This window comes from Buceros rhinoceros, unplaced genomic scaffold (assembly GCF_000710305.1).
Source record: "Buceros rhinoceros silvestris isolate BGI_N320 unplaced genomic scaffold, ASM71030v1 scaffold7366, whole genome shotgun sequence".
Classification (NCBI taxonomy): Eukaryota; Metazoa; Chordata; class Aves; order Bucerotiformes; family Bucerotidae; genus Buceros; species Buceros rhinoceros.
Genome location: NW_010416871.1, coordinates 106,970 through 124,704, shown reverse-complemented (window position 1 = coordinate 124,704; position 17,735 = coordinate 106,970). Strand labels below are relative to the sequence as shown.

General features: G+C 43.4%; 1 protein-coding gene across 1 annotated transcript in view; it reads left to right on the top strand.

Moving 5' to 3' along the window:
• AGBL1 (ATP/GTP binding protein-like 1) overlaps nt 1-17,735 on the top strand; it is a gene marked incomplete at its 3' end in the record, with an annotated part of 142,049 nt that overhangs the window by 41,428 nt on the left and 82,886 nt on the right. The window contains exon 14 of the mRNA XM_010137966.1: nt 16,429-16,609. Coding sequence (XP_010136268.1) covers nt 16,429-16,609 — 181 coding nt within the window. The remainder of the gene's footprint in view (nt 1-16,428; nt 16,610-17,735) is intronic.

Here is a 17,735-nt window from a genome sequence, read left to right as displayed (position 1 = left end):
TTCCCTATCTGCGGTCTGTAAGGCAATTAAGAAGTACTCCTCTAAGAGGGGATGAGTTGCTGAGCTGTTCTTGTGACCAATTCTCCTTTGTGTTTGGTTGTACCTCCTCACTGGTAACTACTAGGCAAGCTGTGGTCAGGGAGTAAGGGACAGGACAGCTGGCAGGTTGGCCCGACAATAGAGTAACCTGTAGCTGGAGAGCTCCCAGAGCGCCGCACATGGACCAGCTGCTGCCAGACCCAACAATTGCACTTTTCATCACAGGGAGCGGTTTCTGCCTCCGGTTCAGTATCTTTTCCTTTCTGGAACAGACTGAGCTAGATACACGTTGCTTTCTGATGCCTGACAATTTCATGGGAACAAACTATTTTTTGACTTGTACTGGATAGTAAGATCGGGTGGAGTGGGCAAAAAGTGGGCTCTGCTGCTCTTCTGGCAAACCGTTGCTTTAGTCAGGGAACTCAGCTTCGGAACAGTTTAGGTGAAGATGGTCAAGTCTTGCACAGATGGAGTTAAAGAACTGCTAGGCTGTGCCAGAAACCACAGTGCATCCTGCTAACAGGGAAGCCTGCTACTCTTGTTTTTTCATGATCCTGAGAATCTTTACTTTCTCACTCTGACAAAAGACCTGCTATACGCAGGCAAGCCCTGCCACAATGCACGGAACTAACAGACCTTTTGGAAACAGTGTGGGTGGCATTATAACTTTCATGTTGTTTTCACCTTTATCCTTCTAAATTGGGAAGTCTCTTGGTGCTTTTAAATCCTGGCTGACTGGTTTGGAGAGACTGTCTGCTGCAGCTCTCTTTAAAATAGAACAGTCATTCACCTGGTACCTCAAGGCTTTGAAAACTTTCTGGAAAGCAGTGATCCAATTTCTGGATTTAATGTTCCAAGCTCTGCATTTTCGTCTGGTAAAGGCTGACCTAGCTAGTCATGTATTACAAATGATCAGAGTTGTTTGGGTTGTACGGAACAGCTTTACTGCATGTTTGCCAGAGCTGCAAGCAGGTAGTTTGTTCAGCTGCTCTGCCCACATCCACGCGAGGGGGTCTACACTCATGTGAAACATCGCAAACAGCATTTCTCTGTGCTGATCCTAATGTTAATCTACCCAAGAGCATTAGTGAGCGAGGAGGCATTTTTGCAGTACACTGTGTGCATTTGTTTTCCTCCTGGTTTTGCATCTGTAGTTCTGAACTCCTGCTATTTCTAATTTCCACCTGTAAATTGATTTTTCTGGGCAGGCCTATGCAGATTTCTGCCTGGTCTCTTCAACTGAGTTTAATTTCTCTGATCGGAGAACAGAGTCCGTTGCTATATGGCTGATGCAGCCAATCTTATAGCAGTAAAAGTAGTACAGCAATATATTAAAACTAGTAGTTTGCTGACACTTCTCATTGCTTACAACTGACAGGTTCTAGGAACAAGTATTTGTGATTAATGGGCTGCAGTTACACAGCAATACTAAAATGAAATAGGACTAAAAATACCCTGTAATGATTTTTTTAAAATGCTGTTCTGTTAATGAGAGGATTTGTCCATCTCCACATCAAAGAGAAAGTTGTGAGCTCTCTGAGCTTGCCCACCTGTTCCTAATGCAGAAATAGAAATTGCTAATAAACAAGCAGAGACAGCTGCTATGTTCAGACTGCAAATGTGCTGATAAGATCAACTAGCTGACAAGTGACAGGGTAGATACTGCAAAGTGCACCCGTGTTTGCAGAGAGCTAAACTTGGCTGTGTGATTTCGGGGCATTTGTTAGGTGACTGTTGGACAATGGTTTCTAGCTGACAGAAAAATAGGTCCATAGAGTCCCTCATTCTAGGTCATTTTGGGTTTTCTCTGATTTCCCTTGTCTCATTTTGATAGGTGATTTCACAGAATTAGGTAGCAGAACGAGCAGCACTAGTCAGCATATCTTCTGGCCTTCTAAATAGCGGGGTGGGAGGAAAGTTGCTTTTTGAAGTCACCAGCTACCCATTATACCTGTGAACAGGTCTCCTAACGCATTTCATTGCTAGATTTGTCAAGACAGATTTTCTTAAGGCATGCGGCATCTTAGAGAAGTTCCGTGCCTTTTCTGCCTGCTCTGTCGTAACTTTATGTTAATGAACTTTACATAACCAAACTAGGCCCTCAGAGCCAACAGGGCTTGTTCCAGATCTCAGCTTTGGTTCCCAGAGAAGGCATTTTTTTCAGTAGCACTCAGAAAATGATATCCATCAAATCACCAGTGCATTCAGAATTTAATTTGCTCTATCAATTGCAATTGTCGTGCTACTTAGCTGTGGGGAAGAAAAAAAAAGGCAATTTTCCGCGCCACTTTGTAATTCTTTTTACAAGCTTTTTCTTTTCTTTCTTCACTGAATTTGTTTAACAAACTGTTTTGTGGGTTTTCTGTCTTAGCCTGGGTGCTGCTTCTGTGTCTTTGAAAGAGGCAAGGTTGAATAAAATAGGCTGAAATGTTTATTACAACATGACGGGGCAGAGGTCATAAATATGAGTGAATGAAGAAGCCAGAATGGGGTTGGAGGTATGTCTTGACCCATAGATAAGGAAGGACTTGTGGATGACTCAGGGGAAAAAGGCATTATGGAATTTTCTTTTGAGTCTCTCAAGTGTTCTAGACCTCTCTTTTTTTTATTTTTCAAGTAAACCAGAGAGACCTGCTACATTCCATTTCCTTTTCTCATTCTTCCCTCACCACTTTCATAGCACCTTTCACTTTCCTCCCGAACCTGACAGCATGATGTGGTAGTGATGGGTGTAGGAATGTCATAGCACTCTGCACATCTGTGTGTATCTGCTCATTTTAGGAAGGGTGGGTAGAAATGAATGAATTTCAGAATGAAAATGACAGCTGTGTTGTAGCATCATGGTATAGGAAAATTGACATAACTGAGAGGGCTCTACTGATGATGTTTAAGTGCAGGATTCATTTCATTTCCATGACTAATGAAAAGAGGAGGAAGTGCCTTGAACTAATGAATTATGTAGAAATTTGCTTCTTGAGTGAATGTGAATGGTACAGGCTACTTCATGCCTGGGGCTTGGGAAACAGATATTGAGCTTCAAATTCTGTGACTGATGTGTGTCTTATCCTTGGGCAACTAGATTTTTTTTTTTTAATCTCTGCTTTAACTTGGAACACACTTAAAATGCGTAATCTTGTCTGTGATATGTTTCAAGGGAAGATGAGTGAGATGGAATTTATTGTTGTTGGCATTAGAGTGACTTTCACAGGACTCCCAAAGGATGTTTAGGCCCAGTGATGAGCACCTAAAAAAGGACTGGAACTGGTGATTGAAGTGAAGATGAAGAGGTGGATAGGAAGGCAGGAAGATCTTAAATTCCTTGTAGGTCAGGCTGTACTGGCCAGAAATACAAATGCAAGGAGGCTTTTACTGTAAAAATGAGGCTGTAGTGGAGAACACAGCAGAAATTGTCTGTGACTTGATTTTTCCTTTGTGCTCAGTGTGCTGGAGGAATTTCTGAAAAATGCTGACGTCTTAGGTTTTTGTAGTGCTTCCTACCCCTGTAGCCTGGTATAAAAGGTGCAACCAGAGCCAAGGTGATTCCTTCCCCTTCCTGACCAGCAGTGGACAGGGTAGGCTCTAACGAGATTAGTGTCTCAGGTGCTTTGTCACTTGAAGGTGTTGCAGGTCACCCTAATACAGCTTGGGAATTTGTGTTGCGGCAGAGTAGCAAAGTGCATTTAGAAGAGCAGGCACTGAGGACCGTTCTTGAAACTCAGTCTTATAAATCCTGGCCTCTGGCAGCCCAAGCTGTTTAGTTATGTTTTATGAATCAGGTCATATCGTGTCTGTCACAGCTTCCAGATGCCAAACTCCTTCTGTGACAGTTTTGTCAAACATTTTGAAAGGGCACAAAAACAACAGCTAGAGGGTCACCGTGAGGCACAACTCAACACACGGGAATTGTGCCTCACAAAGAGCAACTGGCCAGAGGCAAAAGAATAAACAAGAGACAAATGAAGGACTCTGGAGTCTCGGTGGCTGTGGTGCCCGCACTATCCCTGCTCTTCCTGCGTTTAGCACTTACTAACTGTGAATGAGCAATAAAAATGTAGTGACATGCTCATAGTCCCTGTGCTGAACAGGTGATGGGCCTGCAAGCTGTGCAGAATGTCTGTAGATATAGACCTGAAACAACGCTTCTGCTCATAAGTGATGACTTGATGCTTAATTTCGTACCCTATATCACACCCTTTTAATCAGAATGCTCCCAGGACCTGCCTTCTAGCTTGCCAAAGGTCTTTTCCACCAGTTGGGATATCGCTTGCAATGCAGATACCATGACCTTATTTGTCAGCCTATCAAGATGTAACTTGAAATGAAACTCAGCCCAGATAAAATAATTGCTGTTTGCACAAAGGGTAGTGCTTTGTGAAATGTTCCCCATGCAGCCATCTAACCTGCCTCAAATAAAATTTAATAGACAGAAATAAAATAAAATCAAATTAAAGCATGCAGCTAATGCGTGCAAACTCTAAAATGAATTTGGATTACAAACAGGCAGTGAGTCTGAATAGTTGGTTACTTCATCCATGAAAGTAGCAAAATAAATAATACAGAAAACAAAAATAATTTAAGGAGAACTTTTGACTTTGAGAGCTGATGGGGATATTAGATGGCAGGTGAAGGTTATTTTTTGATGTAAGGTGTTTTCATTGCCTGTATATTCTTGCAGTTAGACAACATCAGTTAGAAGTCTCTTCATATTTTGAAAACAAGCTATTAGCATAAGAATCTTTGTTAGATACAGCAGGAAGATAAATCATCTTTGCAATACTAGCCATTAGCCTGTCATGATCATGATTTACAGGGATTTTCTTTTCTTTAAATAAGTGTTTCTTTTAAAAGCTGTTTTTAGAGCAGAAGATGAAGTGGTAGGGAATGCTCTGAAATAAAACTGTTTTGATAGGAATGCTTCTTATGGCAAGTAAGAGGGGGAGCTCATGCTGTGGTTTGTACAGGCTGTAAAGAACAGCTGAGCCACAATGGAAGGGTTCTGTGGTGGTGTCAACTGGAGAAGTTCACAATTCTGCTGGGGAAATGTTGGGGTGAAAATGCAAGAAGGCACTGGGATTGAGGAAGCATGTCGTGGTATCAGCGTGGAGCTAGTCTGTGCTGCAGAGCAGAAATACAAACTGATTAGCAGCCATTCTTATGCTGTTAAATTATTTGCCTTAACCTTCTGGAGAAATTAAAAAAAAAAAATTGAAATATCAAATGAAGAACAAAAACCTCTTATGTGAAAACTCCCACTTCTGCAATGATAAGTGGAGTGGAGAGGAAGGACATGACATGTTCCACTTCTGCTTTTGTTCCTTCTGGGACTGTCAAGTCGGTTTCGCAGCCTGACTGCTTGACTCAGGAGTACCTTTTTCTGTGTTTTGTAGCAACTTGTGGGGCAAAAAGGAATATTGTTCCTTTCCCTAGCCTTCCTGCCCTCTTATTCCGAAGAGAAACAATTTTCCTCAAACAGGCCAGTAACCTTCCTAGCTTGACATCCCGCTCGATGGAGTGATTGATGGACAGAGCCATCATTCATCAGAAATTGTTTCACTAGCGTCTGAGGGGAAGAACTTCTTACTGACCTTAGTGCCTTGCCACATACTCTTTGGAATTTCTGCATGGTGTCCATTTTATGCAGTGGCAAATTTCGTTCCATCTAGTTTTCTGTCAAGTATTCTGGGATTCTGATGGTGCTGTATGATCCTGATTCTGTTTTCACCCTTAGGGTATTTCAATAGTTGAATTGTATAAAGTTGCTTGGGATCTTCAAGGATAATCTCTGTTATCTTTCTTGGAAAATTACTTTCTGCTTGTGGTCTGAACAGCTAGTGTGAGCTCTTGATCTGAATTTAAAGACAAGATGTTAAAACTCTGTTATTTCTAGGATTCTGGATGGCAGTATGGGAATAGAGATTAGGAGTGGCCACTAATAATAGATTTGGTACTAATAGGAATTCTCCAAAACATTTCAGGGGAGGAAAAAACAAAAGATGAAGTTCCATTTATCATGTTTTAGACAAAAAGTGTTAGTGTCTCCTACTTTGGTCTTCATCAAGATAAGTATACGTAGAAGTAGGCTTCTTGTCAAGGCTGAAGTAGGCAGAAAGCTGTACCATGCAGGGGTGGGCAGAGTAGTCTTCTAGTCTAAAGATATTTCTACGTCATTCTGGATGCTTCCAGTTTAAACTCTGCTTTGTGGCTGTTACACAACGTGCCACGTAGTCTAGAATATGAAAAATGGTGCTGCTTATGCCATGATAGAAGATCACTGGGCCTACACCAGTTTTGCTGTCATGATGATCTGATTGAAAGACTTCTTATGTTCCTCCCTTATTTGCATTGTCTTGCTCAGTCATATGGGGAGCCCGTCTAAGAACTCACCATCAAGACAAGGTTCGTTATTCAGAATCAGGAGGTAGTTTTACCTTACCAATCTCAGTAGACTTGGACGGAGTGATGTAAGGTCAATTTAGAGACACCACAAATGAGGTGAGCCTGCAGAAGGAACTTTGCTGTGAAGATGTTGACGTAGTGAAGTGTTAGAAGATGTCTTTTGTAGATTTGTCTGTTTTCTTTTCTTTTTCTCCAAATTTTTTATACGTAACAAAACACACAAGTTAAATTTCTCATAGCTTGCTTACTGTAGGAGAAATACAGGATCATATTTTTAAGAAACATTCCCTGCCAGGATATTTCTAGAGCAGTGGAGTGATAAATGTCAAACCAAGTGAAGACCAAGAATTTAATTTTTCCCATCAGAGCCAATCTGTGATGCTTTTTCTCTTAACTAAAATTGATATTTTATCCCTTTGATAATGAGAGGCTCTGATTGCACTTCCTTTTAATGTATTTTATTTTTTACAAGTCAGTCCCTGAGGAAGACCTCAAGTCACAGGCAGAGATGGATCTGTGCCTCTTAAAGGCACAACACATATTTAAGAATAAACATTGCTTTATGCTGCAGGTGGCATTAGTTGGGTTTTAAATCTCTGTTCTGTACAGACAGTTTATGAGAAAAAAGCTCTTTACTATGGAATTTGTCTCTTGTAGAGCAGAACAGCTTGAAGGACCACACAACAGACAACTTATTTTCCTGTTAAATTTGGCTATTATTTCCAGTGGTGAAAGAACTGCTGACAAGTGCTCCATTTTTCCATGCCTGTTTTAGTGCTAACAGGTCCCAGTGCAGGTCCTAAGTTGATCTTAGCCTGCTGCAGTCACAGACAGACTGAACCAAACTGAGATCTTCACACAGCTTTTTACCATTCCTCTCCTGCCTAGGTTCCCAGAAGGAGGTTTTCTAGAAAAATAAGACCTTCAGAACTGGATCTGTCGAAATTAGTAAAGGAAACAAATTCCTTGGGTTATTTCTGTCCCCAGCTACTGCAAGATTGGTGTGTACAGAATGGTTTCTTGCGCTCTGGGCGATGTGGTTTTAATGTTAACTTCTACCTCTCCACGGGGAGACTCTTCAGTATAACTCGCTGATATTCAGCCTAAATGTTCCTTTGTTGAAGTTTCATCCCATTAACCCTGCCTTCACCCTGGTTTTGTACTCTAAGCAATTCCTCTTGCTGCCTTGCCTGTTCTCAAAGCCATGGCCGAGAAGGTCACAGGGTATTACACTGGTGTAAAGGCTGTATCTCATCAGTAGGAGGCATGGGTTGAAGCATTACTTACAGTGTGAAAGCCATTTCCTCCCAGAGCGTGCTCTGGGGGTGTCCCCCTGCAAGCAGCTCCTGCTGCTGACTCTCCCTCTGCTGCCCTTCATTTCTGCAGGGAAGCTGCTATTGCCATTCGTGGAGCTGGGGACGTGGCCGGAGGGCAGCTCGTGCCTCGGAATTCACAGCTCAGTGATGCTCTGCCCTCCTGGTGCAAAGTCAGCTTGATCCCTTCAGGGATCAGAAACTCAGAGGTCTCTCTGGCTAGGGATGTAACCAGAAAGTGCAGAGTTGTTGCTCTTACAGTGCTGAAAAGTACCTTGCAAATGAGATGGATGGGCTGTGAGTAAGTAGATTGAAATGTAAAAGTAAGGGCTGAAAAATATTGCTGTTTTGGACCTGAAGCCTTATTAAAGTCCTGTCTGTCCTATTTGCGCAAATTCTTTCTAAAGTATCATGTGTCACCAAAATCCCATTAAACTGTCACATAAATTATCAGAGTTTCCTTTTCCCATCACTGTGGATTACCCAGGGAGATATTTTTATGACAATGGAAGCTTTTTCAGTCTGCTCCTCCTGCCTATTTTCATTTCAGATGAAATCCTTCTCTCAGAAAAGAGCCCGTGGATTTCATAGCTCTATGGATCTCTGCACACTGCCTGTGCAGCACTTATTCTGTAGGTCTCTGCTGCACTTACCTCCTGTCTGCACCTTCTTTTAGGCGTGGGACAGCTCAGGGCAATGCTGCCACTTTGCTAATCATACTGATTGAGAACAATGTACAGCCTGGCTGATGGATCTCTTCTCAGTGTTTTCCAGTCTTCTGAGAATCAGTACTTTTCTCAGGCTGGTGTTATATTAGTACGAAAACACCCAGAAGGTAAGAGAGTCACATGTACCTAACTGGAAAATAATTCCACTTGTGATGTCTCAGGGGTCTTGATCCTCTGCAAGGCAATCTATGTTTTTCCCATGCTGGCTGAAAAACACAGGGATTGATGGTCAGGCCATGGCAGTACAAAATATTTGGGTAACTGAAATTGCCTGCTGCTATAGGACAAATTAAGATTGCAATGTGCATGTTATAGAAGCAGGGGTTGATAGATCCTTCCTTGCCTTTGACAGATCATCTGGAGCTCCCTACGGCAGCTAGCTAGGTAATCTGTTGGGAGGACTCTTGGAGCTGATATTAGTGTTTGCATCTCCCCCCTTTCAAAGGGTGCATACACAGAAACTGAGAACTAGTAGTCTTAAGGATAATAGGGCTTTGGAAGATAGTTGCTAATGAAAGAAATCCCAATAATCATATTGCTACAATCTGTTACTAACAGAGCAGGTAAGACAGAACTTTCTGTAAATATTTTTGATGCGTATGTGGGCAGAAGCCCAAACAGTGCCAAATATATGATGATGAAATATTTCTGATTAGTTCCTGCTTAGTGGCTAATGTTTAACAAATTTTGAAGTGGCTAACGTTTAGTAAGCAAACACCTTTCATCAAAGAGAGCAAAAGAGGCGATTGAAGAGCCCAGTGGACTGGGACAGTGATTCCAGCAGCTCTCTGACCACAGAGATAATTCCAGAGGACTAGAGGGGAATCCTGGAGCTAATGTCTAAAGGGGTAGCTAGAGTAACCCGTGTGGCTATAGGCCTCGTACTGTTCTGGGTGCTATAGTGGAGTAGCTTGACGCAGGACTTAAGGAATAAGGACCTAGCAGAAGGTAGTGTATATACACCAGGAAAGGCAGCCAAGTCACTACAGACTGGCTTAGCTGAGAGGCAGGAGCTTGCATTTCTTTTTATGCAGCCTAGTCCCAGTGGACAGTGAGAACAACTGATTGGTATCTTTATAGCGCAGCCTTCTGCAATTGAAAGATGATCTCCTTCCTCTCTTCATCTTTCTTTTCTGAGTTTAAAGGCTATTTTCTCCAATCTTTCTTTGCAAGCTATGGCTTCTGAACCTTTTGTCATTCTTGATGACCTCTTCGGTTTTCATCAAATTAATTTGTAAACCATGGTGCCCAGCAGTGGGCAGAACACTGCAGCTATTTTGTTGTTGTTGTTGATCGTTGGGTTGAGCAGAGCAAAGTAACAATGTTCCCTGACTTAGCCGTGCTGTTAGGACATCCCAGGAGAGCTGCTGTTTTTGGAACTGCTTTGCATCACAAACTCATCTGTTATAATCCCCTGATCCTTCTTGGCAGTACTTCTTCCTAACCAGATGTCCCTCATCTTGAGTTTATTCCCTTGGAATAAAGGGTAGTGGGGAGACCCTCCAGAGCCCATAGCTTTTGTGACAGCAGCTGAGGAGACCTGGGCAACATGGACCAACATGGGTAAGCCCCTCAATGCTATAATGGGAACCCCTGGGAGCACCAGTGGCCAGGGTGCAGGAAGGGCCCTGTCGCTCTGTTGGCTTGACCAGGGAGCAATAGTTTCCACCCAGCAGAAGGCCATGTCCTCTTTAAGCTCTGCACTCACCATGACAGATGCAGCTGCCCAGACAGAGCTGTGGTCCCAGTGCCAGACTGCAGGCTGTGCCCGGCCCCGGAGGTGTGTCCAGGGAGAGGAACTCCTCTGCTTAGGGACAGATAAATGCAAGGCGGCTTCCTTGTCATCAGTCTATTAAGGTAGCTGCGCTGTAACAGCTACACAGCTTCAGCTCTGAAGCTTGATGTCACCTGAGCAGCTCAGAGGGGGTGCAGACTGAGGTAGGATATGCCAGTGAATGTTGAGTTGGTATATCCAAAAATAGATCATAGTGCAGTAGTTGGAAATTTCAGCTAAACTGATGCAGGTGCATGCACTTAAGATGGGGATATTAGTTATAAACTGAAACAATTTGCAAGGGGTTGTTGTAGGTTTTTCCATGGGTGCAAGTTTTGAAAATAAGATTCTGATGTTCCCCAGTCTTCTGCAAGAGGTCTGCTTTGATTTGAACAGGCACTAGTTCATGTGGGTTTCCTTTGGCTTCAGTCGTACAGAAGGTCATGCTTGGAGAGCCTGCCCCAAAACAGACATCACAGCTGCTTACCCGGAGCTAAACAGCACTAGTAGGATGTCAGGCTGCACCAAAGCTGGGTGGTCAGTACCCACATTCATCTCCCTGATCATCTCTGATTCAGAGGTGAGCAAATTCATAAAACACATGCACAAAAGGAGGTTGCCAAGCAACTTGGAGCCTCAGACTCCCCCCACCAAGCTACGAAGCTAGAGAACAGGCAGCTGAGGCGATTCGTAACGGTCGCTTCTTTGCTGTAGGTAACAGTAATAATGCATGTATTATAGACCTATTTAAGAAAGGAATAGTTTGATAATTCTGGAAAACAACAGCTGGGCCTGCCAGACTCTGTGTTTGCCTGTCTTAAGATGTGTCGGCTTTTGGAGCATTCAGCCGAAAGCAGGGTCAGCAAGGAGACAGCAGTGTTGGGGTGGGGGGAGATGGGCATGAAAGAATTATTCTATCTTAAGGTGACTAAAAGACTGACATAGTGGAAAAGTTTTAAGAGGGGAGTAAAGCATCTGACACAGATTCTGCCTTAGATCAGGCTCATCTTTTCTGTGATCTCAGTATTTGATGCTTTTTACAAACATACTTTAATATATTCATTGTACATCACCCCATATCCTGTCTTCTCTCTGGCTTTGTGTAGCTGTGCAGCCTTGGGCATATCAGATGTATCCAGGACAGGATGCAGCTGTGACATACATGGAAGAGCTATGCGATGGTGCTCCTGTTTACCCATCTTTCTGATTCTCAGAATACCCTGTAGTGGCCACAGCTAATTAAGTTGGAAGGGAGAGTTTAGCTTTCTTGGGTTCTGTCTACTGTGTCCTGGGGTGAACTTGGCCCTTCAGTTTGTGTAATGCTCATGATAAAGTCGTGCTGTATTTAGGCATAAGGGAAAAAAAAAAGAAAGATTGTGTCTTAATGGCCCTGGGCTTGGGATAAAGGGAAGAGAGGTATGCAGAAGCACAGCCAGAAAAAAAAAATCCAGTCAAGATGTGGATCTAGGTTGAATTTCTCACATGCTGTGTAAATAATTCCCTTTGACTCCTTATAAAATCCCAGCCCTATGTTGTTTCATTGCTCTGTCCCTTTACAAATGGCAAGGCTCAAATCTCAGCTTGAAATGATTTAGAACATCAGTCCAGGTCAGGGCATCTGGAACTGCATTTCATTTCCTTTCTGTGCTCCTCTTGATGAGGGACACTGCTGTGTTAATGGGGTTTTGTTCATTTCTTTCAGGCTGCTCTTTCTCCAGCTGATGTCACGGTTAGTGACATCAAAGTCACCTCTTAGCAAACCTTGGTGACATGACTAGAAGAGGATCCTTAAAACAGGTGGGAGATGAAGCTGCAAGTTAGCAGTACTGGAAGAACAAAGTTCTTATTTTCATGCATATATCCACAGTCAAGATGAGTGAAGAGAAGGGGAGATGGGAAGTGACATTAGTAGAATTATTCCTCAAAGAGGTTTGCTCAAAGTTTTGTGAGAGGAATCAGTGATGCTTTTATCTCTCACCTCAGGTATTGTTGGTGCCACGTTATATTCTGGGCATGTTGAAATGTAAGACAGTGTAACGAGACATAATCTGCTGGATAAGGCTTTATGTAGCATGAAAAGGTTCCTCTGCTTTCTCTCTTTATTATTTACATTTCCAGAGAAGGTTACGTGTCATGTGGGCTTTGCAGAGATAAATGGCTAACCTGAGTGTCCTGGAAGCTTCCCAAGAACCTGGGGACGATCTGCCTAAGTGTTAGCTTGAGAATTTTGAACAATTAAGCTCAGTTCTGGGTTTGCAACGGTGTATATGAGAGAACTTGTGGTTGTCCTGAAGATAGGGTTAGCAGGCAACAGGAGTTAGTGCTCTGAAATAGCACAGAGAGGAGCGCAGTTAGGCACCAGTGTAAACCAGTAAGCTCTTCTGGGTAGTACTGAGGCGGTCTGGTCAGGACTGCAGTCATGGGGGTGTTCAAAGTTGGGAATGAAGTGAAGCAGCTGAAGTGCATGCAGAAATCTTGCCTGGTGCCTGCCAGCCGGAGTGCTCAGTATGGCTGGCCAGCGCTGCTGCCCACTGCTTTCATGAGCTCTAGCCTTTATCACAGTTAGCACAATAATTTCAAGGCAGGTGAGTAACTGGATATGCTGTAAAGCATAGGATTGAGCGTCTCCTGCCTGCCACAGAGTTAAATCTTTGTTTCCCAGGTGTTTCAAGGGTAGCAAGTTTTATGGCCATGTCATTAGCTCTCTGCTCTATTTGCTGCTTCATTAGTCTTCATGCTGGGTGCAGTCTGGGGGAGCACAGGGTTTGGATATGGGATTTGTCTGTGATGGCTTCTGTGAAGGGAACAGGCAGTTAACAAGCTCTGCAGTTTGCTTGCTGGTAGAGACCTTTGTTATGATTCTCTTGTGGATGGGATGTCAGAGCTGCGGATGTGCTTGTCAGGAGGGGAGCTTTTAAAGGAAGCTCTAACTGGAACTGAAAGATTTCCTTGGCTGGACCTGTAGGCTCTGGGCCCCTCCATGATTGCCCACAGGGAAACAACTTAAATGATCTCTGCCTGCTCTCTTCCCCTGCCCCCCACTTCCTGGGTTTTAAGATCTGGAAACTCCAGAAGCTTTTCTGACATTGAAGCTAAGTAAGACAAGCTTGACTTTGATCAGCCTTGAGAGGAAGAAACAGAACTCGGGTCCCTGCCAGTTCCATGTTGTATGCAATTAGCAGAATTATTATGGCCAATTTCCTGGCTTTCTGAGATGAGAAAGCCCTTGCTTAGAGTTTCTTTTCTTATTTTGACTGAGGAAAGAACCTTTCAATTAAGATGCTGTGCTCTCTCCCACTATCCAGAAGAGATAAGAGTTGTTAAAGCTGTATTCATCAATTGCAAAAGAGAACACGTTTTATTTTGCTTTGTGCTATTTACAGCCGTTGTCCATTAGGAGTCCTCAAGAGCCTCATTCTCAGCTACAACAGCACAGTCCTGTAAGTTTAGCTCGGCAGTGAGCCTGCAAAACAGCACTAAATCATGGTGATGGGAGAAAGAAGAAAATGTCTGGAAATGGCAAAATGCAGCTGATACCTTCGTGAAAGCTAGTTTTTGCTTGTTGCTATTTTAAGGCGTTACTAAGGTAGACTGTAACAGCAGACAGACAACTAAGGAGAATCTTCATCCTCTACTGGACACGGTGGGGGGGAAATAGTGACCTCAGATGAGGGAAAGGCTGAGGAGCTGAATGCTTTCTTTGCCTTGGTCTTTAATAGTAAGACCGGACGATCTCTGAATGCCCAGCCCTCGGATCTGGAGATGGGGAGGAGAACAAAGCCCCCATAATCCAAGGAGAAATGGTCAGTGACCTATTGTACCGCTTAGACATGAACAAGTCTATGGGGCCAGAAGGAATCCACCCAGGGGAAGCTGGCACAAGTGCTCAGCATGCCACTTACCATCATTTATCAGCAGTCCTGGCTAACTGGGGAGGTCCCGGTTGACTGGAGGTTAGCAAGTGCAATGCTCATCTACAAGAAGGGCTGAAAGGAGCATCCCAGGAAGTACAGGCCTGTCAGTCTGACCTTGGTGCCAGGGAAGGTTATGGAGCAGATCATCCTGGGCGCCATCACATGGCACATAAAGGACAGCCAGGTGAACAGGCCAGTGAGTGCAGGGTTATGAAAGGCAGGTCCTGTTTGGCCGATGTGAGGTCCTTCTATGATGAGGTGACCTGCTTAGTGCATGAGGGGAAAATATATCAGAATGGCTCATAGTTCTGCAGGAGCTAAAGGAATCTTTTGCAATGTGTGAGTTTCTCTTGCACCTGTGTATGCGGATTGGTCAAAATATACTAACTTCCAGTAAGGTAAGGTGTAAGAATGATAAGACTAATACATGGCAGTTGAGAAACAGAGTTCCAGTTGCTTTACTGGACCAGGATATGATTGATCTGTATGAGCTCTTTGAGCTGCGAGTGCAATTCACTCTTCCAGTGCCCACCAACTGCTTAAGAGGAAAGCACAGAAATGTGGAATGGGGATTGTTTCCAAATCTGAGTGCATCCCCGAAAGGTGTAAATAAATTGTACTGCAATGTACACATTGAGCAGAACTGTACAGAATGTGCAGTTAAGGAGAAAAATAATGCTTATTCCTTCTGGCTTATTCTGTTTTTCAGCATGGCATTCTACCTCCCTGTTTCATGTTAACTGATTTACGATTTGTAAAGCATTTGGAAATTGAAGGACAACTTGGGGAGCTAAGGGTGAAGGTGTATGAGTTGCTAATTCAGCATTTGTTTACAAGGGCACTCAGCTGATGCCTTTGGTTTTGTTTTCTGTCCTGGTACCACTCCCAAGCCTGTCAGCTGGGGTCCCTCAATTCAAGCAAGGGAACAGAGTCTGAGCTCTGATGTTGCCTGGCCTGGCGTCGCTGTGATGCCCTGACAGATAATGGTTTCCACTAAAGTAAATCTGTCAGGTTGACTTGTGACAATGGCCTGAGATTGTGAGTGCTCACAAAAGGATCATTTTAAGAGAAATAATTGCTTTATCCTTTCCCTTTATTTTCTGCACCTGGCAGGTGCCTCTTTCTGCCTTGCCCTGTTTGCGTGGCCCATCTGTGGAGTATGCTGAGTACAGATGGGATCTTCAAAGAATCTGCTGTCGAACTTGGTCTTTTCTGAGCATACGTTTACTGAGAGTTTTTGGAGACTTACAGCTAGAACAAATGCAGGTGCTTTTTAACAGCAACAGCAAATAATCTATCTGGTAACAAGGGAACTTACTCTGTGAAATTGCAAGTTTATTTTGAAACAGGTTCAGTAAAGCTTATCAATTAACATTTTAGTAAGACTTCATTTTTTTTTTTTTTTTTAAGAAAAGCAGCCTCTCCCAAACCCTATCCCCGTCCCAGATTCCTACAGCTTTTGTCTCCCATGCCAAATGTATTGATAGAAACAGCTGCTCTTCCAGTTGCAGCTTCTGGAAAGCAGCTTTGCAAATCTGACTGTGCATCTATATTATGTAAAACTGAAATCTGTCTTTCCACCAGAAGTACCAGCTTGCCTTAACTATGTGTTTTGCTACTCCTGCCTTTCTTGGATGCTATGAAATGGTGGTTAATTTTGAGTACTCTACTCCAGCAGCTTATCTGGTTAACATATTCCTGCATTTTCTTTAATTATATCCATTTAACTTGATTAGTTATGATTTTAACCCTACCATACAGATTATTGCCAGAGATGAGGCAGCTTGCGTGTCCTTGGAGCCCTTACAGGTGGACAGGTCTGCTTAGAGATCTGGATAATTCTCAGTTGTTAATGGTGAACTACTAGAAGAGGAGTAGGACCTTAGAAAATAAAGCAATTTCTAGCTGCCTTTTTAAACTTAGTGAAGTTTGATAGGATTGAACCCTCAAGAATTGCCAGAAAATGAGCTGCTGCTGCTTTGAGAGGCAGTAACTTGCACATGCAGAATGCCCTCTAATGGCATGTGCAAATAGCTGTAAGGTATCATAAAACAAAGACATAGGGATGAAACTAGCACTGCTTCTGAGAACCAAACCTAGGATCAGTTGGCAAACAGCACCTTCAGGAAATGTCTGGACTATGTAGGGTTGTGTTGTCCCTAAAATACCTCTTGGGATTTTATCTCAATTAAAAAGGAATAAAACCACTTGCAATGATACTGTTCAAAGTCCTGTCTAGCTGGTTTTTTTGCTGTGTTTTACAGGCAATCGTCCTTATGTGTTTCTAATGGCCCGTGTTCACCCTGGTGAGACCAATGCCAGCTGGGTCATGAAGGGGACCCTGGAGTTCCTCGTGAGCAGTGATCCCATAGCCGATCTCCTGCGGAAATGTTTCATTTTCAAGATTGTCCCCATGCTTAATCCTGATGGAGTCATCAATGGCAAGTGAGTTGTGACGGGCATATTCCAGGGCTTTGCTGCATGTGTCTGCAGCCGTTACTTCTGTGCTCCTAGCAGGTCTGGTCTTCAATGTTTTGGGTCAAGAAAATTCCTTTTCCTTTGTTTTCATTCTGTTATCAATGCTGTATGTAAAATGTGAATCTGAGATACAGCCTAGTGTGCTGCCTTACAGTACAGAATCATGTACAAATGCACGTGGCCGTAGGATCACTGCCTGGATGGAGCATTGGTGGTGCCAGAGAAACAGGGTCTTTCCTGATGAGTAGAGATCTATCTATCCTGCTAAAGCAGCAGAGCAGGCTTCACCTGTAAATCAGATATGCTTGGGAATAACTGGCTTTAATTAATGCTTTGTATAGCCTGGGGGAGGGGAAGATGAGTAAGGATCTATTAAATTTTCACATTTTCATGGAAATATTTCCATATAGTGAAGCTCCCTCCTTCTCCCACCTCCTTTTCAATCTTCACTCCCACGTGTTTCCTAAGAGATACTGAATCTGAGCTTGGACAAATACTGATTCGTCTTTGCATTCTTTGCCTTTACACCATCCCTGCCCACCCACACTAACTTGCCTTCCCTCTCCCTGTACATGAGTGGGAAAAGTACAACTCTGCTCCTAATACGTTAACTTGAAATAATTATTGCTGTGCAGCCAGTGAAAGAGGAATTCCCTTTGAAGACTTGAAGAGTGCACTAAGATAAGGCAGGCTTGTGCTGTGATAGAAAAAAAATCTCTGGTGTCTGTGGGCGGTGAGTTTGCTCACTTCCTTGGGTGTTTGTGGAGTGGCTGTAGGTTACTGTCAGTCCTGACTCTGATGCAGGACGTTATGACCACATTCTGCAAGTAGCTGCTGAGTTGTGCATTTGGTGAGAGGTCTTGCAGGTTTTGGCAAAGCCTTTGTCCCCTGGCTTGTTGCGATGGAATGTGCAACAAATCCTGAAGCTGAAAGAGGGGCTTAGACAAGCCCTGAAACTTGTGGCAGAGTACGGAGGAACAACTTTTCTTAAGCTACGTTTTCCCATCTGCTTTTGCATCAAGCTGTGCAGATCAAGGTGCTGCAGAAACAAAAGAACAATCCTGAGCACCGAGTGAGTTGAGTTTGGTTCTAC